Here is a 27,240-nt window from a genome sequence, read left to right on the forward strand (position 1 = left end):
GAACCTGGCAGGTTTTGGACTATTGGAAGCATCTGTTTTTACTTTTATCAACCATTCAGAAATCTGACACTGTGTGCTGTTCCCAGGACTGTGTCATCAGTAAGGAGATTGATGGGCAATCCAGCAAATGCAGAGTCAGGAATCCAACACAATGATTTCTTTCTTGGCTGAGTGGAGGGCAGAGAATGATGTAGACATGCTCCTGAGAGTGCACTAGAACCTGACACAAGGGCTGTGTTTGCTCAGGGGTCAAGTGAGCTCTACTCTTTATATTCTTGCCTGAATAATGGTTTCTTGCTGACAGTGCATGTGACCTGTTGCTTCTCAGGCCTTGGCCAGCATGAGTCTGAATACCCAGCCCATTCTTAACCTAGAGAAGTTCCATGAGGGACAGGAGATCCCACTGCTCTTGGGAAGACCTCAGAATGGTCTACAGTCCACCCCTTCCACGGAATTCAACCCCCTAATCTATGGCAATGATGTGGACTCTGTGGATGTGGCCACCAGGTGAGCTGACTAGGCACCTACATGCTGAATCTCCATAGGTTCACACTTGAGAAGGAAGTGCAGGGCTTTCCAAGGGTGCCATGTTGTAAGCCAGTCTGTATCTCTGTCCTTCAGATAAACACTGAATGTTAGCTACAAAAAAAAAAAAATTCTCTTCAAATAAACATGTCAAGGCAGTGGTTACCATGAAGTTTGTGTCAGGGGCTCACTGGTGATGATGCAGAACATGGCAGCAAAGGCAAGATGGCTAATGAGAATGAATTTATAGACATGGAAATTACCATGTCCAAGGGGGAATCAAAACTTGAAGGGCTCAAGATGAGGAGATTGGATAGTCTCACTCCCAGAACGTTGAAGGAGCATGAAATTGCTAGTCTGGTAGCAAGGATTTTTAATAAATCTATGAGATGGGGATGGTACGATATGGCAGCAGAATAGCAGACGTCCTATCTATATTTAAAAAATGAAATAAAGTGATCCAGGCAACTTCAGACCCGTTAATGTGACCTCAGTAATATGCAAGGCTTTAGAACAAATTTGGATGGAAAGAATAATTAAAGGGATGGAGGTAAAAGGAAAATAGGATCAATTGCAGCATGGGTTTACCAAAGGTAGATCATGCCAGACTAATATGATATCTTTCTTTTGTTAAGATAACTGATTTTTTAGATAAGAGAAATGCAGTAGATCTAACGCGTCTGGACTTCAGTAAAGCATTTGACATGGTGCCACATGTGAAATTAGTGGTTGGAGAGGTGGGTAAGGAACTGGCTAACAGAGAGAAAACTACAGGTTGTAGTGAAAGGAGAACTGTCTGGCTGGAGGGAGGATACTAGTGGAGGTTCTTGGGGTGGCTTTTGGGACCAATGTTGTTTAACATTTTCATTAATGGCCTTGGCACAAAAAGTAGAAATGTGCTAATAAAATTTGCTGATGACACGAAGCTGGAAGGTATCATCACTACATTGGAGGACCAGAATATTGGATGACCTTAAGTACTGGAGTAATAGAAATCGGATGACAAGTTTCAGAGTAGCAGTGTATTAGTCTGTATCCACAAAAAGAATAGGAGTACCTGTGGCACCTTAGAGACTAACAAATTTATTTCAGCATAAATTTAATAGGACAAAGTGCAAGACCTTGCTTTTAGGGACTAACAATAAGAATTTCTGCTATAGGCTAGAGGCTCATGAGTTAGAAATAACAGATAAGGAGGAAGATATGGGTGTATTAGTAAACTGTATGATGACTGAGACACCAAAGTGATGTGTTCATTTCCTGCATTTCCCCATAGCTTATCTCAGCTGCCCTCCCTAGGTCTCAGCAGCTTAACAGTGTGAGTTCAGGTTAATTCACGTGCCTGTGTATTAGCTGCTTCCCACCAGTCATATTCACTGTAAGAAATGTAACTCCCAGAAACCTGTCTTCTTATTAGCAACTCTACTGGCTGGTATAAGGGATGATCAGCCATGAAGGGGCTTCTTTGCCAGCAGTAGTTGGTTGGGCTGACAATCCTTGTGTGGGTTGGGCATACAAAGCACCTGCTGTAAGGGAAAGGAAGGTTAAACCAAAGCAGTTTCTTGAGAGAATCCCTTTTCCCAGTGGGAGTCACACATGTTCCCATTCCTATCTTGTATCACCCTTCCCTTTTGGAAACACTCCTGGTGGAAATGTTGCCTTTTGTGTAACATTTAAAGGCCCTGTCTGTCCCCCTCCCCTTTGAGGTTCCATGTCTGCATCTGACATACTACCATCTATTTCCTTCTTAGGGTTGCTATGGTGAGATTCTTCAACTCACCAAACGTTTTGCATGGTTTCCAGATGCACACTCGCACCCTTCGTCTCTTCCCCCGGCCTGTGGTGGCCTTTCAGGCCAATTCTTTTCTTGCGTCCAGGCCAAAGCAGACAGCTTTCGCAGACAAGCTGTCTAGGACACAAGCAGTGGAATACTTCGGAGAGTGGTCACTCAACCCAACTAATTATGCTTTTCAAAGGATCCACAACAGTAAGTCCTGGTCCTGCCTTTCCACTCAGCCTGTCTAATGCAGAAGCTTCTAATATGGAGACACTACTGGGAAAGAGGTTGGCTAGTCAAACACACTGTTCCAGCAATGGAGCCTATTGCTGTGGAAGGGACCGTCTTTTCCAATAAGGCTCCATGAAATGAGTCTTGAACTGAGACCTCCTTGTCCCAGTTGGTTGTGAGTTTCTGTTGGATTATTGTCATTGTTACCCTCCCTCTGTTGTTGTTTACCTTTTTGTGTCTTGTCTGTCTGCATGCTGTAAGCTTCTCAGGACAGGGACTCTCTGTTCCTATGTGGTTTTATAGTGCCTAGCACAATGAAGCCCCATTTAATCAGGGCCTCTCAGTGTTGTCATAATACAAATAACTAAGTTCATTTAACTCTCCTTTTTCCTGTTTTCTTTGCAGACATGTTCGACCCAGCCCTGATTGGTGACAAACCAAAATGGTATGCTCACCAGCTTCAACCAATCCACTACCGTGTCTATGATAGCAATTCCCAGCTGGCTGAGGCATTGAGTGTTCCCATAGAGAAGGAAACAGATTCTGAACCTACTGATGACAGGTTGGTGTGGAACATGACACTATTCAGTTTTAACTAAAGGTCATTATAAATATTCTGGTCATCTCTTGCTTTGCTGTTGCAACCTGTTTCTCTGACCTCAAAGATTCCCACCTTGTTTCTTCAGTCTATAAAAAGCACTGCTGCTAAAGTAATTTTTCTTCCTCGCTGCTCTGACTGTGTCATAGCTGCCTCAGATTCCCTTCATTGGCTTTCATGAACTCTTCATCTTCACTTTCAAGCATTTTTTTAACATCACTCTGTCTTCACTTCTGATTCCTCCTACTCCCTTTGGTCCACTTGGATTTCTATACTCCCTTTTGCCATGATCCTCTCTTTGCTTTTTTCCATGCTGTCCTTTGCTCATGGATTGTCCTTCCTCCCTTATTGCAACAAGTATCCCCTCTTTCTTTCAAATCCCGCCTCAAAACACACAGCTACATGAAGCCTCTCAATGTTAATCGACCGCTTGAGACGAACTATTCATGAATTTAATAAAACATAAATAGCTGCAGCCCTTCTGAATGGTGATTCTATTCCAGCCCCCAAAGCTGTGTCTCTGCTGTGTTGTTTTTTGTTTGTCTCTCAGCTTGCAAACTCTTCGGAGCAGGACCTTGTCTGTTCTCTATGGTCTGTGCAGCACCAAGCACACTAACGGAAGTGGTCTGTTATTAGTTTATCAAGGAAGGACTTTGTGCTTTCTGATTCCCTCATGCTTTCCCCTCCCCTCATCTCTCCTGAGAGCTCAAACACTCCTCCATGGCTACAAGTGCTCAGTTCATTCCACTTTGATGAGGGCCAGTGAGTTGCTCTTCACATCTTCTTTTCACCTATCCTCGAATTGTTAAGTGTGCTCGTGAAGGGGTCCATTCTGGACTGTGGGACTGCTGATTCCCCGAACCCTCTAACCCGGGTTGCCTCTCACACTGTGATGCTGATGTCAAGCTACAAACCTCTGATAGATACTGCACTTACACAGAATCCACAGGCAGGGACACACCCAACTGAGTTACACTGAATGATCTCCTAGCCACTCATGAACCATCAATAGAGAGGCTCCAGCCAATTTCCTCCAGCTCTACACCCCAAAACTGTACTGTCTTCACTGCGCAAGGCCCTGTTTGGCAGTGCAAGTTCATTAAGTAGTTTGCCACTCTCTCAGTGTGGAATGGACACACACTAGCCTTTGTAAATTGAGCTGAGATGTCCCAAGCACTTCAACCAAAACACCCTGTTTTAGGAAAAATATAAAACAGATTTATTAACTATAGAAAGATAGGGATTTGAAGTGATTATAAGTAGCAAGCATAGAGATCAAAGTTGGTTACTTAAGAAATAAAAGTAAATTTGCAATCTAAATTCTACAACTTATGCAGGATTTGAATCAAGCAGTATCTTATCATGAAAGATGGCACAAGCAGGTTACAGTTCCTCATTACACAGGCTGAGACCACCCTTCCCCAGTTCAAAGTTTTTGTCTTCTAGATGTTGAGTTGGGGGAGGGAGAGGAAAGAGTGATGATGTCACGTCCCTTCTTTTATATTTTCTTCCAGCTTGCTGGAAAGATCTTTGCTGTGATGTGGGGATCAGGCAGTCCCCATTGGTCAAGCAGTCTACATTGCATACGTGCTCTCTCTGAGAAGTCTCTGGGAGCATGGATTCCCTTTAATGAGTCTTCAGCACATCTGGCAGCTTCTTTGTTGCAATTGAAAGGTTGGCTGTGGGCATCTCCCAACCTCACAGTATATTTCAGTAACACGTATAGCAATGCTTCATAACTTCACATATAATGATAGCACATAAAAGCCAACAGAATATTAATGTTCAACAGATCAAGAATTTTAAAATGATACCTCACAAGGCATACTTTGTACAAAGCATATCATAATTATATGACTGGTGAATATGGGGGTTCCAGGGTGCTACTTTGAGATGCAGTGTCACAGTGCGCTCTGTTAAAAATTAGCCTCTACCTCTGGCTTGTGGCCAGCCATGCTGCTATGACCCTTTTGGAGGGATCAGTGCAGCATGAAGCTTGAACGGCTGTAGAGCAGTGCTGATGATCCATACCTTGTAGCATCCAGCTCCTGTGTTGCTGTTTGGCTGCCTCTCATCTCTCTCTCTTATCCTAGTGGTAGCGACAGCGTGGATTATGATGACTCAAGTTCTTCCTACTCCTCCCTTGGTGACTTTGTCAGCGAGATGATGAAATGTAACATTAATGGTGATACCCCAAGTGAGTAACTAACTTCCTAAGCTGCACTTCCATTGGGCCTGTATGGATCTTCCATCCCCATTCACTTGCACTTTGAGAAAGTTGCCTCTTCTGAGTCTTTCTTTCAGAGTGAGAGGCAGGTAGATTATGGTCTGCTCTTATGCAGGATAGAGAGAGACTCAGCCTATTCTGCTGCAGCCTGGGACAGTCAGAGGAAGAAACTTTCTTCTTTCCGTAAGCATCACTCTCCAAAAAATCTTTGGGAGAGAGGAATGAACTGAATGTAGTATTGGTGACAGGAACTAGTTTAACAACCCAGGAAACTAACATGCTCTATCCACAGAAGATGTGCAGCATGGGCACCAGTAGTGCAAGCTTCCCCCTACCTCACAGTACTCAGTGATCATCAGCCCTGACCAGAAAGAACCATTTTTAGTAGAGAGCAGAGAGAGAATTCTCCTTGGCTTCTGCTGAGGCTGCCAACAAGAGTTTCTGTTGAGATAGTAGTTTTTCTTTGTTAAGAAAATGTTATTGAAACCCCAACTCATTTCCCGTGTTGGACAGTAAGGCACTGAGCAGTGTTTGTTCATGGGAGGTTGGTACTATGTGTTAGGCAAGAGGCTGGAATAGTGAGCAGTCTCTAATGCCTGGTGGTGTGTTTGCAGATGTTGATCCCCTGACACATGCAGCCCTGGGTGATGCCAGTGAGGTGGAGTTTGATGACTTCCAGGAATATTCAGGGGATCTGGATGCACAGGCGCTGGACAGTGAGAGCCCCCTGGACAACAACCAGCCTCGCTCAAGTTCCAGCACTACAGCCAGTAGCAGCCCCAGCACTGTCATCCATGGAGTGAATCATGTGTGTACTAGGACTATTGCACACACAAGCTCAGGCACAGGGTGGAATCTAGGCAAATGGAATTGGGATGAGGGTAGCTCCTACTAAATGGACTTGGGTAGATGAATTTTTCACCCTCTTAATAGACCAGGCTGAATTTGCTTGCAGCATTATGGTCTTCAGAAAAGTTTCCTTTCAGTACAAGCACCTGTATTTCCTATCCCTATCAGCCTGTGCTTAGTAATGAGGCACCAAGCCTTATAGCTGAGAGAGTAAGTTCCCTCACCCCTCTGGCACTGTGTGGGGTTGGTTCTGGGAATGGGAGAGCTGGTATGGCAAAATTATGGAGCTAGTAGATAGAGGGTATACAGTGAAGAAGATTAATAGATTGTAGGACTGGAAGGGACCTCGAGAGGTCATCGAGTCCAGTCCCCTGCCCTCATGGCAGGACCAAATACTGTCTAGACCATACTGGATAGACCTTTATCTAACCTACTCTTAAATATCGACAGAGATGGAGATTCCACAACCTCCCTAGGCAATGTATTCCAGTGTTTAACCTCCCTAACAATTAAGAACTTTTTCCTAATGTCCAACCTAAACTTCCCTTGCTGCAGTTTAAGTCCATTGCTTCTTGTTCTATCCGTAGAGGCTGAAGTCAACAAGGTGAGGGATAGCTCAGTGGTTTGAGAATTGGCCTGCTAAACCCAGAGTTATGAGTTCAATCCTTGAGGGGGCCATTTGGGGCAAAAATCTATCTGGGGATTGGTCCTGCTTTGAGCAGGGGTTGGACTAGATCACCTCCTGAGGTCCCTTCCAGCCCTGATATTCTGTAAATATATATATGCTTTTTAGTCAGACATCCAATATAGAATCACAATATATACAAATATTTTGATGAACTACTCTCATTATAAGGTTCCTACTCTTTTATACTTGCGAGGGGTAGTAATTTAATGACTCATCCATATCGGTAACTCATATTCTTGTATTTGCTGGACAAATACCAGCTAGATAAAAATCCCTCAAAGGGGGTTGGCATTTAAGGCTGTAGTGAGTGGGGATACTACAGGGGTCTAGAAGATTTTGTAAATTTAAATCTGATCAGATTTGTGGGGAACAGTAAGTGAGAGAAGTGGCAAACACACAGAAGCAGGCTTAGCAGTGAGCTGGAGATGCTGGAATGGTGAGGGCTACAAGCCAGAGATGAGTTAGTATAAATGATGCTCTCAAGGAGGGGAAACATGGACACAAACTGAGAGGATCTCTGGAAAACAGTGAATCTCAGGCATCAACGGGTGATAGGAAACTTTAATAATCAGTTGGATCTCTGGGCAAATAGAATGTAAAACTAAGGAGGCAACTTTGCTGCTTTCTGTGAACCTGGAGGAGCCACCCCAGAATAGCAGGTACAACTCTGCCCGTGGAGAGAAAACATAATGATGACACAGATCCTGGGAGAGACTGAGGGAGGAGCTGCTTTTACATAGTCTGATAAAAATGAAGAAGAGCAGACTTGCCAGGGGAGCGGAGAAAACAAGAAAAGGAAGTTATCCCTGTTACCGTGCAATAGTGGGATACAGAGCAATTCGCTTGAAACGAAGGGAATATTTAATGATAAGATTTGTCGGGCAGTGGAATGAAGCCCCAGAAAGGTGATCAAGCACCGTTACTGCAGATCTTAAAGCCCAGGGTAGAGGAGCTGGTAGTGGGAATGGGATGCAGAGTCCCTCAGAATCCTTTTCTTGCTCTGTCCTATAGTTCTGTGGGAGTGTGCATTGATAAATAGATGAATTGGTTGGTCCACAGGAGTCAGCAGATTCAGCAGAGATGGAGGAGAAAATGATTACTGGGTTTTCAAATCACCTTCCTTCCTTGCCACTGCAACCAAACTTCCCCAAGATGAATCTGGAACGTCGTGATGGTGAAAGCCCAGCTGGCAGCATGAGTTCTGTGGAGGGAATGGTGAAGAAACGAGAGTATGACAATCCATACTTTGAACCACAATATGGGTTTCCTACTGAGGAAGAGGATGAGGAACAGGAAGAGAGCTACACCCCAAAATTCAACCAGAATCTGACTGGGAATCGGTAAGGCTCCCCCATCACTTGCTCTTCAGTAAAGAGGTGGCGAGGTCAAATTTGTTACTTCCAGTATTTCAGTGTTTAGTATTCTTTTCCCCAGGAAGCTCCTACATCCCAGGCATGTCCTCATAGTCTCCTCCAGTTGATGCTGAGCAGCTGCAGCCCGTCCTGGCTGGGCACTAACGCTAACTGCAGACTTTTGTTTAAATTTGTGTGGCTGACACAATTACGACATTTTCCTGAAAGTGTTCTAGGATGTAATCCTTAGATATTGGCTGCAGGAACTTGGAAATCTCCAGTGGCATTTGAGATATGAACACTTGCCTAACTGAATCAAGAGGCATTGCGCTCAGATACCATAGAGATGGGTGATCTTATTTAAAAATAAAAAAATGCTCAGGGTTTTTAGCACAGAATCATTATGGTGTGCACCTTCTGGCAGGTAATAGAAACATGAACATGGATATATTTGTGCCTCATGTTTCCTCTGTTTAACCCCAGTTTGGTGATACTGCTGTGGAATGGGTCCTAGAAGCTTGTATAAGTGTCAGATTTAATGGCAGCTGGAGTCTGTACAGGGGTGTGAGTAACAGCTGAACATTTTTCCCCAGGTCTCAGAAGCTACTACGTCCTAACAGTTTAAAGCTGGGCAATGACTCTGATGCGGAGTCGGACTCACGAGGCAGCTCCCCAAATTCCACCATCTCCAACAACAGCAGCGAAGGCTTTGGGAGCCTTATGTCTTTTGCCAGTATGTACTGTTGCCTCCTCTAAACTGGTTTTAATAATTCTACCTTTAGTGTTTGTGGAGATTCTACCTTAGTGTCTGTAAAGTGGGGAGGGGAGAGAGCAATTTGAAACTTCCCCAAGATGGCAGGTTAGCTTTCAGTCTCCCACCAGCTCTGCCAGAGGTCATTCTGGGAGTCACAGACCTGTTATCATTATAGTGCCCTACATACTCTGCAGTAATATGGGCCTACGTTCTGTAGAAAGGGCCTTGGATTCTTTGGTGCTCTGATGTAGCAGACTGGAAATTATGAGGCAGCTTCATTAAAATTTTGAAAATTGAGGTATTTAGATAATTTATTTTCTATATTGAAACAGTTTAATCAGTGCAGCTCGCCCCATGTTGTTTATTTCAGTATTAAGTTCAATTTCTTTACCCTACCCCAACATACACAATTTTTAATATCTTGCAGATTTTTCTGTTGACATGTGAGTGAATATTAGAAGTTTTCAGGGATGAAGTAGGAGCTGTGTGAGAGGGTAGTTGGGGTTTTTGACACTTAGAGGAGCATAGGAGTAGTGAGATAAACATATTACCTTGATATTTCTGCTAAAGTGATTAACAGTTAAATAGTGATGTGTTCTGATACCATGGTAATTGGTGCAGTGTAAGAACATCATTACGGCCATACTGGGTCAGACCAAAGGTCCATCTAGCCCAGTATCCTGTCTTCCGACAGTGGCCAATGTCAGATGCTCCAGAGGGAATGAACAGAACAGGTAATCATCAAGTGATCCATCTCCTGTCACCCATTCCCAGCTTCTGGCTAACATAGGCTAGAGGCTCCATCCCTGCCAAACGTGGCTAATAGCCATTGGTGGACCTATCTTCCGTGAACTTATCTGGTTCTGTTTTGAACATTGTTATAGTCTTGGCCTTCAGAACGTCTTCTGGCAAAGAGTTCCACAGGTTGACTGTGCGTTGTGGGAAGAAATACTTCCTTCTGTTTGTTTAAAACCTGCTGCCTATTAATTTCATTTGGTGACCCCTAGTTCTTGTGTTATGAGAAGGAGTAAATAACAGTTCCTTATTTACTTTCTCCACACCAGTCATGATTTTATAGACCTCTATCATGTCCTCTTTTAGTCATCTCTTTTCCAAGCCGAAAAATATCAATCTTATTAATCTCTCCTCTTACAGAAGCTGTTCAGTACCCCAATCATTTTCGTTGCTCTTTTCTGAAACTTTTCTAATTCCAATATATCTTTTTGAGATGGGTTGACCACATCTGCACACGGTATTGAAGGTGTGGGCATACCATGGATTTATAGAGGCACTATGATATTTTCAATATTATTAATAATCCCTTTCTTAATGGATTCCCAACGTTCTGTTAGCTTTTTTGACTACCGCTGCACGTTGAGTGGATGTTTTTGGAGAACTCTCCACAATGACTCCCAAGATCTCTGCTGAGTGGTAGCTGCTAATTTAGACCCCATCATTTTCTGTGTAGTGTGGGTATTATGTTTTCCAATGTGCATTACTTTGCATTTATCAACACTGAATTTCATCTGCCATTTTGTTCCTTAGTCACCCAGTTTTGTGAGATCCCTTTGGCTCTTCGCAGTCTGCTTTGGACTTAACTATCTTGAATAGTTTTGTATCATCTGCAAATTTTGCCACCTCACTGCTTGGTTCTTTTTCCAGATTACTTATGAATATGTTGAATAGTACTGGCCTCAGTACAGACCTCTGGGTGACACCACTATTGACTTCTCTCCATTCTGAGACCTATTTATTTCTACCCTTTGTTTCCTATCTTTTAACCAATCCATGAGAGGACCTTTCCTCTAAGACTTTAAATAGAATAAAATAATGAATTGTTGATCTTTAAATGATCATCTTTTCAGGGCAGTTAACTTCCCTGCTCATATGAATGAGGTTATTTCAGGCTATCTGCAGATTGGGGCAGATGGCAGTGCGTTCGTTACAATCAGTCATGTTTTCATGGGTATTTTTTTTTTGTACTGTCTATAAGTGCTAGAAACACAAGTTTTAAAAAAATGGAAAGCTCAGATTTTGGAGCACAATTCTGTGACAAAAATGGATTCCATAGCAGATTCCAGAGTCAGAGTACATGAGGCCCTGCTCATAGTCCCCATCTCAGGATTGCATGTTTTCATGATAGTTTTGGAATTCTGTTCTCTCAAATGGTACCAAGTAAATTACTCCAGGTAGAGAATCAAGTTTGGAAGCATTGAAGACACAATGTGGTGTCTCTAAACCTAGGGTAGAAAGTGTGATATTACTATACCAAAGTGATTTGCAGCATCAGCAAGGTGCTTGGATACCATGACTTATGAGCATAGTATTAAAAAAAAAAATCGGACTTTTAGCAGGAAAGATTTAAACTATAAGCAGGGGGCATGTTTGGTTTTTGGGACACAAAAGAATATAGAGGGTTAACCCAATAGTGGGGATGTGGAGCTACTGAGATCTGAATAAAAGCATGAACTGCAGGAAGAGTGAGGGGAGTGTGTATGTTGAGCACTAGAGACTTTTGATTGTTTCACCTTCTGTGTTGTAGGCAGCCTGTACAGGAACCACAGCACAAGTTTCAGTTTGTCCAACTTAGCCCTACCAACCAAAGCTGGGAGAGACAAGAACACTCCCTTCCCCAGCCTGAAAGGTAACCACTTCCTCTCCTTGACTACTATTGCCCTTGCAATGCTTCTGGCTGCCAAGCAGTCCAAGGATTCACCCTCAAAATCGCATTTTGGGGGTGTAAGACATTCTGGGGATTTGGATTAGTGTTCATCTTGGATAGTTCTTTAATTTTTCTCTGCAGGACTTCTTCCCATCACTTGGGGTGTTTTGTGGGATGGAGAGGTTTCCTTGCCTGTACTATGTTAATGTGCTTTAGTGATTAGAGTAGGGGACTCTGGGAACCAGGACTTCTGTGTTTTTTCTCCTCCTCTACAACTAATTTGCGGTATAGATTTGGGCAAGTCATTTCAGCACTGTCCCAGTTTCCCCATTTGTAAGATGAAGATAATGCTCACCTACTTCGCATGGAGATTATGGGGCTTAAATAATGTTTGTAAAGTGTTTTTTCAGCTTTCAGATAAAAAATCCCCTAAAGAGAGGCAAAATATTAGCACAGTAGCTCTTGTTCAGGAGTGAAGATTTGACTCTAAGCTCCTGGATACAGCTGTAAACAGAGTACTTCCTTCTCCCTTGCAATGCCTTAAAATAATATAGACTAGAGACTGAAGAAATTATTACACTAGGGAATTGCCCCAGCATGGCTAACCCTGGAGGTGGTTATTGATAACAGAAGGGGGTTCAAGGGCTTCTCATTATTTTTTGCTTTGAAATCTTTCAGTTGCTGAGCTGGGCAAAGGATTTGTTTGCTTTTTAAGTTCTTATATATAATTAGAATTTATTATTTTGTTTTAATTCGCTGATTTTATTTATTTTTTCCCTCATCATTTTCATCGGTAAAGATTACTTTAATCTGGAAGTGGGAAGGGATTTGAATGAAGGTTGGTATGACATTTTGCTGACCTTTGACCTTGTAGTAACAAAGGCCAAAAATTGGGTTTTGTGTGTTAACTTCCATTTTTGTTTGTGGACTGAGCAATCCTGCTCTGGGTGTAAAATGAGGAATAGGACTGGGCTGGTGGAAATGTTAGGGGAGATTTTGCACAATTACTCTCTGGGAATCTACATTCTACCCATTGGCTGTATTTCCACGTGCAATTGTAAAAGGTAGGAAGCATGACAGGGTTGGGCAGTGTACAAGAATGTTGTCTTAGTTAAACTTGCTATTGATTCGGCACACTGGAAGAAAACAGTGATGGGTTTTACCATTCCATGTTCATGCTTTTCCTCTCATCTCCTGCAATTTGTTCTTCCCTTCTTTTCTTGACAGTTATAACTCTACGGATATGTCTGCACAGCCCACAGCAGCAAGCCTCACAGCCCAGATCAAAGACTTCTAAAAACAGCTGTGTAGACAACGCTTTGAAGTTGCTGCTTGGACTGGGGCTTGAGCTCTGAAGCCCACTCCCATGCCTACTCCTTTAGCTCTTGAGCCTCAGCCTGAGCAGCAACTTTGAAGCATTGTCTACACAGCTATTTTTAGAGCACTAGTGCGAGCCTTGGTAACCAAGTCTATTAACCTGGGCCAAGTGGCTCCCTGTTGGGGGCTGTATAGATGTGCCCAACAGGACCTTTGGTGTGAGTGTTGAAACGTAGTTCAGTCCATTTGCACATGTATAAATGCTTGCGTGTGTGTGTAAATGCTGGCCTGGGTGAAGTTTCCCTTGCGCATGTGATTGTTTTAAATGTTTTTTTGTCTGTCTGTTGTGTAGTTTTAAATTGCTGAATAACTCTTGCACTTCCCTTGGAGTTACAAACATGCACTCAGGAAGATGATGCTGGGATTGTTCTTCTGTAATGTCCATTTCATCACTGCTCCATGAGCTCTTTCCACCCCTTTCTTTAGTTTTTGTTTCATGCACATCTCTTCACTTTCTCAATTGGGCACATGTTTTTGATAGTGCTGGTGAAATGGAAGGTGCAGTACATTGTCCCTGAATTTTGGCCAATCTGTTTCATAAATTTGGCTGGCCCCATGCTCTCTTTGGGGCTTCAAAGACCCTTCCTATTGTAGTGTCACTTGGGTTTGATTTTAAGAGAAGTTTGGGAGGAAGCTGGTTACTAACTTGGACTTTTGGTTGGAGGTGGTGGAGATTTTGTAGTACACTACTAATTGTGTATTTTGTGTCCCAGTATTTGGGTTAAATACTATAATGGAGATTATTACTGAAGCTGGCCCTGTAAACAATGAAGGTGGGTTCCCTACAGCATGCGCTGTGCATGATGTAACAATTCCAAGCATCCTCTATGCCTGCCTTTTGGGCGAACTTTCTCACTGGGTAACCAGTATCACATGATCTATACTAGTCACCCCTTAATGCATTGAGCTTTTACACATACTGTGTCTAATCCAAAGATGGTTCTTGTGATGGAACTGCATGCAGAGCAGCCAAGCTTCTCTTGCCCTTCACCTCCTGCTTCCATTACCATCTTTTCCCTCTCTGCATTGTTCCCATTACTGTTTTCTGCCCGTGTGTGATGCTAGAATATGGTATATGCTGTTGCTTTTCTGAGTTTCCATTTTGTCTGAAGTCTATTATCTGTAATTTAACTGGAGCACTAGCTGACTTTAATGTCTCTCACTGCCGTGGGAATGGATTGCCTTTTTGATGACTGTTCTCTCATCCTCTCTCCTCTCCCATACAGGGAACAGGAGGGCCCTGGTCGATCAGAAATCTTCAGTTATTAAGCACAGCCCAACAGTGAAGAGGGAATCTCCATCACCTCAGGGGCGAACCAGCAATTCCAGGTAAAAATACTTGTCCTGACTTCTGTGCATACATATGAATAGTAGGGCAATTCCAGACTTCCTGCAAAAAAAGTCTGCATCAGATTCGCTATTGAATACAATGCTGTATTTCTGTGCTAGTTGCCTTTGGGAAGAGTATACACCTTGAAGTCTTAGACTTTCAAAAGATGTTTTTACACAGGAAGTCTGAAGGTATTGATGGTCTTAGTCTGTGCTCAAATCTGTATATTTTTGAGAGCTCTCAAAGGCCTCATCTCTTTTTAGAATGGGCTCCTAGAGGTTTCTGATTCCTGAATTAAGAGCTAATTTAAGGAATGAGTCCCCTTTTATAGACCATATATCTCAGTCCTGAGAAATTAAAAGCATTGACAGATATATGGCCTCTTGTTCCCTTTGTTGCTCCTGTTTAAATGCAGTTGGATTAGGTTAGATACTACAGTAGTGTAGTCAGACTGCATTAGGGGTGTATGTTAGATCCTGCAGCAGAATAGCTATCAGAAGACAAACTGCTTTGAGCAGTTCAGTGAGGACAGTTACTACAGTACGTAGATTGGGCTGAACGTAGTTACGTTAGCAGCATGTTGAACCACGTTTAGATCCACCACTTGTAAATGTAGTTTTTACGTGGAACAAGTTTATGCAGTTGTCCAGGCCAGGTCACCCCTTATGCCTACAGATCCTGTGTACCTAAGTCTTGCTGCTTTCTGCCTGTTACACCCATCTCTCTGTCTTGCAGTGAAAACCAACAGTTTCTGAAGGAGGTTGTGCACAACGTTCTTGATGGGCAGGGTGTTGGCTGGCTGAATATGAAGAGAGTCCGGCGTCTGCTGGAGAGCGAACAGCTCCGCATCTTTGTACTAAGCAAACTGAACCGCACCATCCAGTCAGAGGAGGATGCTCAGCAGGATGTCATCCAGGATGTGGTCAGTGTTCCATTCCCTCACATTACTCAAACTAGTTCATGCCCAGTTTTGGTTAGTAGAGGGTGTTCTGAGGCAATATCTTAGATTACTCCTAAACCCAGATAGTAGAAAATGGTTTCTGCACAACGGTGTATTGATCTGCGAACCCCTGCTGGAGTGTGCATGTGTGTTTGTGCTGGGATGGATTTCTCATGTGTGAAGCATCCTCACTGCCTGGGTTCTCATTGCAGGAGATCAACCGCAAGGTTTACAAAGGGATGCTGGACTTGCTGAAATGCACTGTGTCAAGCCTGGAGCAGTCGTATGCAAACGCTGGCTTGGGAGGCATGGCCAGTGTCTTTGGCCTGCTGGAGATAGCACACACTCACTATTATAACAAAGGTAATGTGTCAGAGTGTAGTGCACCGGAGCATGCAGGGTCACTGTTCTGGAGTTAGCTGCTGTGTGCTTCTGTGTACAGTGAATGTCTTTTTATAGCACCCTTAAGGTGCATAGGTGCTGTACCATAATTACTAAAAACATGTGCACTTGAAACAACACTCTCTTGCCTAATACAGCCAACTGGCCAAATCAAAATAATCTCCAATTCTTGACTGAACACACAAGTTGTGCAATCTGATCTAAAGACCGGGTCTCTGAGAGACAAACATAAAGTGGGGTCCTTCAGCTAAGAATGCCCTAGCACAACCTCAGAGAGTTGAATTCCAGGCAGACACCCCTCATTGGATCATATCTGGAATGACTGGATATAAGAGGTAGTGTCTCTGACTAGGTCTCAGATCACATCAGGCTTTAGAGACTCTAATGAACACTTCGAATTACATCTGGAACTGAGTAAGTAGCCGATATTATGTGCAGAGCTAAAGTATAATGTGTTTATATGGACTCACTCCGCTCATAAGATAGGCAACTGTGTTCCGTGCCAGTGGAAACTTCCAGAAGCTGACCCAAATAAAGTTTATTAATCCATCTTGGAGGGGTGGGGACCTGCATAACTGTGGCAAAGCGTAGCTGTGACAAATGCCTGGACAGATGGGGGAAAAATCGCTACAAACCAGCACTATCTGTAGATACAGGTGCAGTAAATGACCTTTTGTTCCCTGTGGCTATGCACCCTATGGGAAGAAGTAGCACTTACCACCAAGTGAAAGGGCTGGTACAGTCTGCTTCCATTCTTCTAGATGAGCTTTTCTCTCTCATCTCACCAGCATCGTTTTGATCTAGTCCATATTCAGTCTTAACCATTTTCTCCCATCCAGGTCCAAGCCTCAATTAGACCCTGAGAAAGCACAAAGGGAATTTGTATTTGATAAAAAGGTGACTGTGCTTAATGTTGTTCTGTGTGTTGGTGGTACGGCTGACGAAATTGAAACAGAGGAACAAATTCACATTTGACATCACCCTGTGTCTGAAATCTGATAGGAGTTTTTATGTTGTTTTTAAATTATCCTGCTGCTTCGCTTCTTTTCACCACCAAGTTAACAATGGCGATTTGGATTTGGGTATTTTTTTCCTGGGGACTTAATATCATTGTTTTGTACTATCCCCAAACAGAAGAAAAATCTTTAAAACATATGTTAAATGCACATAAAATATAAAAAAGTTAAAACATTGAAAACTTAAAAGATTAAACCTCCCTTTTAGGAGTTTCCCTTATTTTTGCTCTCTTTGTGTAGAGCTGTTTAAAGGGAAAACCCTTACCTGTCAGTAATCTCACATGGTATTAAGTGTCCTCAAAGGGGACAGAGTCCATTTTAGGTGGTATTGCTTAGTTCTTAAGTTCTGTTGCTAAAGTCTGATGTGCGTTAAGATAAAATAAGAAAAACACACACAAAAGAGGAAAGAGCAAAACACAGCTTCTGTCTCTGATCCTTAAGTTAAATTGCTAGAAGACCGCTGATCACATCAAATGATCCAGTATCCAATTAGCTGCTCTGGGACTCTGACATAGCTTGGGAACATTTGGCTAATTGCTCTTTCCTCTGGATGATCTGTTGTAAGCAAATCTCTCACTTCCAGAGTGAGTTGCTCGTTAATGCTTTTAGTTCACCTCTCTGGCCACAGCAAAATGTTGGAAGATTAAATGTATTCTGACAGGATTCTTATTGGACAGAAGGGAAATAGGGAGTAACAGGAAAATATTAGAAGAAATAAGATGGAGGGAAGAAATTGACGTTTTAAAGAAGTGATGGTACTACCCTTAGGTTTACATCTAAGGAATTGCTTGAAACACAACCATGGAGGAGATGGTGATGTATTGTTTCCTCCTCTTTTCTGGACACATGGTGGGGAGGGATAGCTCAGTGGTTTGAGCATTGGCCTGCTAAACTCAGGATTGTTGGTTCAGTCCTTGAGGGGGCTACTTAGGGATCTGGGGCAAAATCAGTACTTGGTCCTGCTAGTGAAGGCAGGGGGCTGGATTCAATGACCTTTTGGGGTCCCTTCCAGTTCTGTGAGATAGGTATATCTCCATATATATTATCAGGATCAGGGAAAAGAAGGCTCTACAGCGTGTTAGTAAATCCTTGGTCTCAGCCCATAGTGATGACAGCCATGCAGGTGAGGCAGGTTAATACCCCTGTCACAGATCCACAGGATTGGTGCTTTGCCCCTAGTTTTTGAACACTCTCTTTGAGGAACCCTTTTAGTATGCCAGACCCCCAAGGGATCTCATTCTTCCTTTAGGGTGAGCAACGAAGCTGCACCATCTCTAAACTGAGCTATCAGGCTCCAGAACTCCTGTTTTACACCATGAGCTCTGCTCAGTGAGTTCAATTGAGAGAGACTCCTGGTAGAGACTTCATGCTTCACTCACAGGGACTAACATACCCAGCCACTATTTGCAGTGACACCCCAAATAGTATTTTCAAAACAGAGCAGGCTATATTAGTCAGTTGGAACACAGCACTGGAAGTCCTTGGATTAGCATAGAGAAATAAAGGTTAAAGCATAGTACATTCTGGTCAAGCCACAATTCACCAGCCAAGCTGTAGTGAACTCCATAGTCAGGCGCGCTCTCTCTCTCTCTCTCTCTCTGACTTCCTTTCTTAATCCCAGTAGAGAGAGCTCCCAACGTCCTCAGAAGCTAGCTGTTACTCTCACTCTACCCTTTATTCTCCAGGGAAGGACATGCTGAGTTCACAGCCCCCCAGAGTTTCCCACTGTTGATTCATGTGTTACTTGAGCTGGTGTCTCTTTGGACCCCTTGTTGATCTGGATCGGAATCAGCCAGTTCCTCAATTACTCTATTCATTCCACCCAGACAGGGAGGTGAGAGGCACACGTCTCTTGGGCCATGTCTATACTAGTGAGCTTCCAGTGGCACGGCTCTACTGATGCAGCTGCGCCACTGTAAGATTGCTTGTGTAGCCACTCTGTGACAATGGGAGAGAGCTCTCCTGTCAACATAACAAAACCAGCTCAACGAGCAAAGGTAGCTATGTCGGTGGGAGACGCTCTCTCGCTGACATAGCGCTGTGCACACTACCACTTGTGGCAGTGAAACTGTCACTCAGGGATGTGTTTTTCACACTTCTGAGCAGCATAAGTGTTGCCGATATAAGTGGTAGTGCAGATGTGGCCCTAGTCTGCCTCGAGAGCAAACTTAATCCCTCCCCCCCTCCCCCAGGTAGCAATGCAAAGTATGGAGAGAAACTGAGGCATGCAGAAGCCTCCTAAAAATATTACAAAAAATTCTCACTTTGTCACAATTCCTCAGAAAGGCAGTGCTCAGTACAGTGCCTTTACAATCAGACTTCCTTTCATGTTATAGCAACAGATCAAAGTGTATTTAACGAATCTGCAGCCTCACTAGGAGCCTTGAACATCCCTATTCCACATTTTTCGTTCAGAGAAATTCAGTTTGTCATTTCTTTGCTTTTCTTTAGTGCTTCCTTACTTTTAAGAATTTTATGTCATTTAAACCTGTAAGCATGTTCATTCTGTCTACACCTTTTGGGACAATTTGTGAGTTTAATTAGGGGTAGGATTCAACAGAGTATATCTTTGGGGAAAGGAAAAAGTACATCATCACACTCTGAGATGTCTGAGAAGAAGCAGACTCACTACATGGCCTTCTCCCATCCACCTTAGCAAGACACAAGTAAGCCAACAATTCATAGTCAGAGATATTAAAGGTTGCTGACAGATATAATAAAATTAGTGTGGACATTTTACTGATGTTAGTCACTGGTAGACAGGCTCTCGTGTACTCCACAATTGTAATGGAAATCTGTCCCTCTTTGCCACATTATTCTCCTATAGCTAAGCTTTCACTTAAAAATTGTTTCTAGCCCTTATGGTTGTGAAGAAAACCTTGAAAATGCGGATCAAGTGTAACCAATTCATTATTGTCTTCCTAAGTCTGCGAACAGTGTGAAGTAATAGCTTTTGAGATGCAAGAACTGTCCTTGTTCGTCTCATTGGGTTAACACTGAAACCTAAAGATGACAGTGAACATAAGAACATAAAAACAGGCATAATAGGTCAGACCAAAGGTCCATCTAGCCCAGTATCCTGTCTTCCGACAGTGGCCAATGCCAAGTGCCCCAGAGGAAATGACCAGAACAGGTAATCATCAACTGATCCATCCCCTGTCGCCGATTCCCAGCTACTGGCCAATGGAGGCTAGGGACACCATCCCTGCCCATCCTGGCTAATAGTCATTGAAGGACCTATCCTGCATGCACTTATCTAGTTCTTTTATGAACAGTGTTATAGTCTTGGCCTTTACAACATCCTGTGGCAAGGCATTCCATAGGTTGACTGTGGGTGTGTGGGAAAAAATGCTTCCTTTTGTTTGTTTTAAACCTGCTGCCTATTAATTTCATTTGGTGACCACCAGTTCTTGATAGTTTTGTTAACTGTTTTACTGTTAATCATTTTATAAGCTAATTTGTTTGTTCCATAATTTCTAACTATATCCCATGCCTGGCTAGGTGTCAAAAGCCCTGACTTCCCCCCTATATAACTGCCAAAACCTCCAGCTTTGCCCCATAGTATTTTAATTTAAGTGAAGCTGTACAGACTCTTCAGTTTGCTCTAATTCAATCACCATTTAATGGGCTGATGCAGGAATTACTTGGTGAAATCCCATGCTCTGTTTTATGCAGGCTAGACTAAAAGATCATAATGGTCCTTTCTTTGCTTAAAATTTATGAATTTATGAACTCGCAGGTAGTCAGCTGCAGCTCTTTCAGCATTTCCTCCTGCTGATTGAATGGCATCTTCAGTACTTTGCCCAAGATTTGTATTTGCCAACTGCAACACAGAATCCACAATGGCAGACCGATTTCCCTTAATGTTACTTGTTTCTCTTACATCCGTTATTGTGAGAATTCTTCACAGTAAGAGAAACTTGATGGTGCTCCAGAGGTGGTATTCTGGGTTGATCAGGCTGCTGTCTCACCATTCTGAACAGCTCTGTGGGAAGAGGCCTCATAGTTAATATGTCAGAGGAAACGAAAAAATTGTAAGCATCTAAAGCAGATAGATCAGCTTGGGAGTAGGTGTCCCATCATCAGTGCTATAGTCTTCTCCCCTGCTGTTTCACTAGTGTCAGACCATAGTGACCTGTGAGGACAATGTTGGATATGGGATGTCTAGGTTCCAGTCTGTTAGCACTCGTGAGTGTTGTTAAGCCATTGACAGAATGACCCTTCACAGATTTTGAAATTCCTCTAGGTTTCACCAACCTGACAGAAGCTGGGATGGTCCCTGACATCAAACTGAAGGCGCCAATGATTTGACCATGGAAAATACAAAACAATTCTGGCTGCTCATGGGCTTATCTCAGTCCCTGCTCTTCACAGTGGTGCTGATGGTGAAATCTATTTGTCTCTAAATCTGAGAAGTGACTATTTTACATTCATGCTGTCTTAGGCACTAGGCTTTATTAACACCATCTGCCCCATCCTTTCTCCCTATTCCCCTTTCTACTTCTGCCCTCCCCCACTCTCTCTTCTTTCCACTGTCTTACACTTTTTTCTGCTTCTCTTCTTGTTCTTCTTTCTCTTAAAGAACCAGAAAAAAGAAAACGAAGTCCAACAGATGGAGCAGCCACTCCGGTTGGCAAGGACCCTGGTTTAGCCACGAGGGCAGAACCGAAGCCTGCAATGAAACTGCCAGTACCCCAGCACATGCCAAGGGTAGCAAGCTCTGCAGGAAAAGGGACAAGGGAGTTTGACACAAGGAGTCTAAAGGAAGAAAATTTTATTGCTTCCATTGGTGTGTATTGACGTGCATGTGGAATGCAGGAGGAGGGGCTTTTCCCTAGCATTAGGTTCTGCTTGCATCCTCCTCATTTTAACACACTTGCCTTCATTGCTGCAGTAACGTGCTTCATTCACACCTGGATCACAAGGACCAATCATACCTGCTCTTCTTTCACTTGTGGAGGAATATTTCCCAGGGCATTTTGTTTTTTGAGAAGTTTTCATTTTAAACCCTTTCCAAATAATGTTGACACTTGATAAAATCCTTAGCGTGTTCCATGGCTGACACTTTTTGGGAGTCATAAAATGACTTGCGGGAGATGGCCACATGATTCTGGGGTCTGCAGGACCTTGGAAATAGCAAGCACAGTAGGGACTAAATAAAATAAAAAATACCTGTCATTCTTTACTATAACTGGGAGAAAGTTATCTGGGGTGTGTATGCCAATAGAAATAGGGACCAGGGATCTGCTAATCATGAACAGCAGAATCCTTAGAAAGGAATTTCACTGCCTGTACATTTTAGGTTTCAGCTCTTCAATTTCAGTAATCGGGACTGATGGGTGTTTCTTCCATATCATGCCAGGGAGACTGCCGCCTACCTAAACAGCTCTTGCAAGGCTGGCTATTGGAAATTTCTCCAGTCACCCTTTTCTTTAATGGGGAGGAGGGAAAAATGAAAAGACAATAACTAGGAAAATTAGCAGGTATATTCCAGTCTCTGTTTATGCTAGCTGAAAAGATCTTCACTTGGTCAAACAAGAAGATTTAGGAAGGGTCCAGATTATTGTATCTTTGAGTAAGAAACCTGATAATCAAATGGGAAAATTCCTTTTTCTTCTCATCATTTCTAGTAATGGGGACTGATAGACTAAGTTCTGAGCACCACTATCTATAGCCTGACAAAGGGAGGCCAGGTTTTACCGGATCATTGTACAGAGGATTTATCACCCAAAGGCAGAGTCTGATGAGGCTACCACATCCAGTCTGCAGTGACTTGTACAAGGTGGAGAGAGTACCAGATACTCATATGACTGAATAGGTGCAAACATTCTCCCCCCCGCCCCCCAATCTCCGCCCACATAGTGGCCAGCGTTTGGACTGAGTCCCACTTAAGGGATGTTGAATCCTTGACCTCTGACCTAGTATGCATCCTTGATTCAAGAGTTGATCCAAGGAGTGATAGCACAACTGAAGGCTTTGAGTTTACTTGGAAATCTCCCAGGGAAATAAAAAGTGATCTTATTTCTATGATTAAACTATAGGGGCTTGAATGCCTCCAAGTTACATTAGATTCTTTTTTCCTCTGCAGAAAGAACAAAAGGAAGATTTAAAAAAAAATAATTTTTTTTGTTTCAGCTGGAAAGCTGGGAACTCAGAAAGGTGGAAGCTCTTTGCCTGGGATTCTTGATAAGAATGAAGAAGCATCATTGACAGGACAGCTGACTGTCCTTTCCTGGCTGAAACTTGCACACAGGATTGTCAGAAAGATCAGTCAATCCATGTTTGCAACATGACTTAAAAGATGTAGTGCTACAGAAGTCCTAAATGGGGAACAGGTTACCATCTAACTATGCTCGTGATAGCCCCAATCTCCGCCACCTGTCTTTTCAGGGTATTTGATGCAAGAAGGAAAGAAGCAACTGGACAAGAATCTGGATTTTTTAAAAGAAGTCAGCCTGAAAAGCTATCCACATGTCCCTTGTAGAATAGCCTCTAGGTGACAAGTTTTACCTTATCACTAAAGCCATGTTTTCTTAAAGTGTAGTTCTACTCTAAAAGGTGACTGTAAATGTGGCATTGTAGGGTTTCACATTTGTCTCAGACTTTATCTCAGTTGTGTTCAATTTACAATAAGAGAGAGCCCTGTAGGCTCATCTGGAAATCAGGCTAGATTCTTAAATGATCATGCATTGTCAATAATATTAAAGGTTTTATTGGACAAATTCTGCCTTCAGTGACACTTGTGCAGTTCAATGGCCTTCCATAGCTTTGAGCCAGCATAACAGATTGGAATGTCATAGCTTAGGTGAAGAAAGCAGATTAATGTCAGGAGACATCAGTGAATGCTGACATTGATAGCTCCCCTTAGAACTTAACAATCTCCCAGTTGGCACAATTTACCTATTAACCAGCCGGCCTGGATGTTTAGTTTTTCATAATAGGTGAATTGACTTAAACATATGAAATGGGTTGTAGTTGGCTTCAGCAGAGCTGTCATCTTCAGCTGAAGTTTCTTGGTCCTTCCATGTTTCCAAATAAGAGACAAAGGATGCATTGTCCAGACCTGTGAAAATGGATTGAACTGATTGAAGAAATAAACATCTTTATTTCCAACCAGGTTATATGCATCCTTCCCTCAGACATGTTACAGATCCTTTGTACTGAGTGAGATTCCAGAACTCATCAGCTAAATTAATTGGCATCTGTGACCAGTTCCTTGTTTGGATCTGCCAAAGGAATTCCACTGAAGATGATATATGCTTTCTCCATCCATTAGTCAATGGCTTTTTTTTTCTTTGTTCAAGAGAGTAGGTCCTAGATTTTTGGTTCCTATTTGGATATCAAGGATGTTAAAAACATGGGCCATCTTTTTGGACTATGGAATCAGTTGGAATATGAAATAAGTCTCAAGAGATGATGAACCAGTCCTGTGGGGGAGAGAGCTAGAAGTTCATCTCCCTAGCAGAATAGAATTTTCTGACGTCATATGTGCCTTGTTGCAGAAGATTTTATTTTGAAGACTTGGTTTCTGACACTTTAGCTGCTGTCTTGCTCTTCTCCATTGGGCTAGTTTTATTCTGCAACTAGTCTACCCTGAATTTAAATTCATCTGCTCCAACAGCAATTGCTTTTAGGCATCCTGGTCCACCTCAGTGGGAAGTTGATGATAAACTTTTTCCTTTTGCTTTTTAGGATCAGAGATTAGATTACCTTTTAGATTTTGTCTCTGGTTACACACAGGCTTTCACCACAGTTTTTCTCTAGTGAAGCTAACAAACTCAGATGAGATATCTCCTGTTTTGGGCTTGATCTGCAGGACTGTGTTGGATGGCTACCTGGATATCATATTTTTGGCAATCATCTTGCATTACAAATAAACCATTCAAAGCTGCCATGGTGGTATTATTATTCCTTTTTGATCTTTATGGAAGAAATAAGAAGATACTCAAAGAGGCCCTGGAGCTACATGACCAGAGTTTAGGTCACAGCCAAGCTTTGGCTGTGTATTTAAATTCCTTATGAAGTGATGCATAAACTGTCTTCTCTGTCAAGTCAGCTCTTTTAGGGGGGAAGAGGGTGTTTTGTTTTTTTTTTGTTTTTTTTTTTAATTTAGTGAATTGTTAAAACAACAAAGTATATGGAAGTTTTGGTGATAGTTACAGCATCAAGATATATAAAAGCCGCTGAAGGCAAATATTATAAATAAGCCTCTCAGTAAAGCAAATCTTGTTGTGTAGGGGAATTCTGAATAACAGAAATCTGCTTCCCTCAGTCTTACAAAAAAAAAAAAATAGGAGGAAAGAGGGGGATAAAATAGATCACCAGAATGAATGGAATGTGTCATGTACAGCATCATTTCCTGTCTGCTGCCCATATGCATGCATTGTTAATTGGTGATGGAACCTGACATCTGGTAATAATGGCAACTAATTAGATACAGTTCTTATCATATACTACAGGTAAGACAAGTGGAGGACGACAGAACTTCTCAAAAATTCAAGGGGAACTCTTTTTCCAGTGTGAACCACTCTTGTGTCCTTGACCGTTCTCAGAATAGTTGTCTCCATTTAAATCTTCAAAATGTCTTGTATTCAAATTGATGTGTTCTCCATCCCTGGCAATGGCAAAGCCTATAATCATAGTTCCTTCTGTTTGTGTTTCCTAGTTAGACAGAAGAATGGCAGAGTGGTAGCTTTTTCAACACAAAGTGGGTCTTTTCTTTTTGTTTTGCATTAATACTTTAGACAGAAAATCTCTATAAAGGTTGTGGGATCTGGGTCTCTTGCCTACTGGAACACCAGTCACTTACATGTTATGAGATTTTGCATTACTTACTACCAGTTTCAGGCATCTTCCCATACTGTGCCTTCACTGGAATTTTGCTGTGGGGAGCATTTTTAAAGCCAGTAGCTAGCACATTTCTCCCTTTGCTTTTCCTATCAGGCTGTTTCTCTCACTGAAATACTTTCTAGCTTTCTTTCAAAGGAAATGTGTGTAGTTTGCATTCCATTGGTTCTAGCCAGTCTTTGACAGACCTTCTCACTGAGTCATTTTGGAGGATTCCTGGCCTGCAGAAAGCTCTGAGATGGCATTGGCAGGTCAGGAGCTGCTTCTGAAGACTTCACCATGAAGAAGTTTTTGATGCATTTTTATCTTTGTTTTTACCTATTTTATTTTCCATCTTTGTGTGTTGCTGGCCCTTAATGCTGTCCTGGTAACCATGACAGGGAAGACCCAGAGCAAAAATGTTCTCTTTATTTTCTGAAAATAGGGCTTCCTCAGAATATTTTCTTTGGCTTGGCTCCAGGCTGTATGGCACTAGAAGGCTTTTTGATATCAAGTGTCATTACTAAACCTACTCGGACAGTAAACCAAGGTGAAAACTGTCTAGTGTTTTCTGAAGTCTTGGACTTGGAGTTTTTAATATTTAGAGACCCACTGGACTCTTTGCAATTTTTTGCAAAGGGGAGAGACTTTGTTACCACCCAGGCAATTTAAGCTGTCTGTACCAGATCCTTCCTGGCTACCTTCTCCTTCTATTCAGGTTCTTATGCCATGCCCATGCCTCTGAATTTCAATTGCTAGTCTCAGATTTATCAGAGGACCACCCCCTTTCTCTGCTAAAGAATACTTCACAGTATAAGCTGAGGCTGTTTTTAGATGCCATGAAGCCCTTTGCTCTCAAAATCCCTTTTTGGATCATTCTAAATCTTGGTGTGTGCCATAAACATTCTAAGAACTGATGAATTGGTAAGTAACTCAGGAAAGGTACCCTAGTAACAAAGCATTGCTGTTCAGGTCCCCAACCATCACAAGGTTGAAGGCTTTAAAAACTATGAAGCAGCATTTTAAAAAAAATGTGTAGTGAATACACTTCAGAGAAGGCCAGTTGGTGTGCTCAGCCATGGGAAACTGCAGCCAAGCCTACAGGATACTGTTTAACCTGGAAAAAGTGTCCCTGTTAGTTTGTCAGCTTGTCAGTGTGGAGGAAACACCCATCAGTCACGATTGTCGTAGCTAATAAGCAGAAATAAAACCCATTTGGCTAACAGCCATGTTCCCGACACTCACCCACTGCTATCTGCCTCAATCACTGTAGCTTATCCCCCACTGCAATTTGAAATCTGGGGCCTATGAAATGTTGGGGAGGGAGATGAGCCCTCCACTGAAGTTGTAACTTTATCCCTTTGATTTTCTTGTATGTCGTCATAGACTTCCTCACCAACTTGTTTTTTTCTTGATTTAGAGCCTGATTCCCTTACTTATCTCTATCTGCAAGGTCTGGATGGGTTTCCTGCCACACTTCTATCAGTGCTTTTGATTGAGCAGGTTTCACTGCAGAAAAGTAACCCTCCTCTCTCCTTTCTTCCTCCCCTCCCTGCTCTTACAAGAATTGAGAGTCCTGCCTGTGTAGCATTCCTAGCGTCCACCATCCTAGGGAGACAGAGGGTAAAGCTTAGCATTCAAGTGGGGGGCTCCTGTATACCAACTTGTGATGATGCCACTGGGGCC

General features: G+C 42.6%; 1 protein-coding gene across 34 annotated transcripts in view; it reads left to right on the forward strand.

Annotated features, from left to right (window-relative positions):
- Window positions 1-27,240, forward strand: part of MADD (MAP kinase activating death domain) — a 127,408-nt gene that overhangs the window by 38,654 nt on the left and 61,514 nt on the right. For 12 of the 34 annotated variants that reach the window (XM_075065301.1, XM_075065306.1, XM_075065304.1 and 9 more), the window contains 13 exons: window positions 329-507; window positions 2,277-2,512; window positions 2,939-3,095; window positions 5,225-5,328; window positions 5,973-6,166; window positions 7,955-8,235; window positions 8,841-8,980; window positions 11,544-11,645; window positions 13,754-13,813; window positions 14,267-14,369; window positions 15,106-15,292; window positions 15,523-15,673; window positions 21,311-21,517. In XM_075065301.1, the coding sequence (XP_074921402.1) occupies window positions 329-507; window positions 2,277-2,512; window positions 2,939-3,095; window positions 5,225-5,328; window positions 5,973-6,166; window positions 7,955-8,235; window positions 8,841-8,980; window positions 11,544-11,645; window positions 13,754-13,813; window positions 14,267-14,369; window positions 15,106-15,292; window positions 15,523-15,673; window positions 21,311-21,517 (2,101 nt within the window). Of the gene's footprint in view, window positions 1-328; window positions 508-2,276; window positions 2,513-2,938; window positions 3,096-5,224; window positions 5,329-5,972; window positions 6,167-7,954; window positions 8,236-8,840; window positions 8,981-11,543; window positions 11,646-12,462; window positions 12,502-13,753; window positions 13,814-14,266; window positions 14,370-15,105; window positions 15,293-15,522; window positions 15,674-21,310; window positions 21,518-27,240 lie in introns of all 34 variants that reach the window. The other 22 variants (XM_032782233.2, XM_075065305.1, XM_075065307.1 and 19 more) reach the window with 6 other exon arrangements.

The sequence above is a fragment of the Chelonoidis abingdonii genome, chromosome 4 (genome assembly GCF_003597395.2).
Source record: "Chelonoidis abingdonii isolate Lonesome George chromosome 4, CheloAbing_2.0, whole genome shotgun sequence".
In the NCBI taxonomy this organism is placed as follows: Eukaryota; Metazoa; Chordata; order Testudines; family Testudinidae; genus Chelonoidis; species Chelonoidis abingdonii.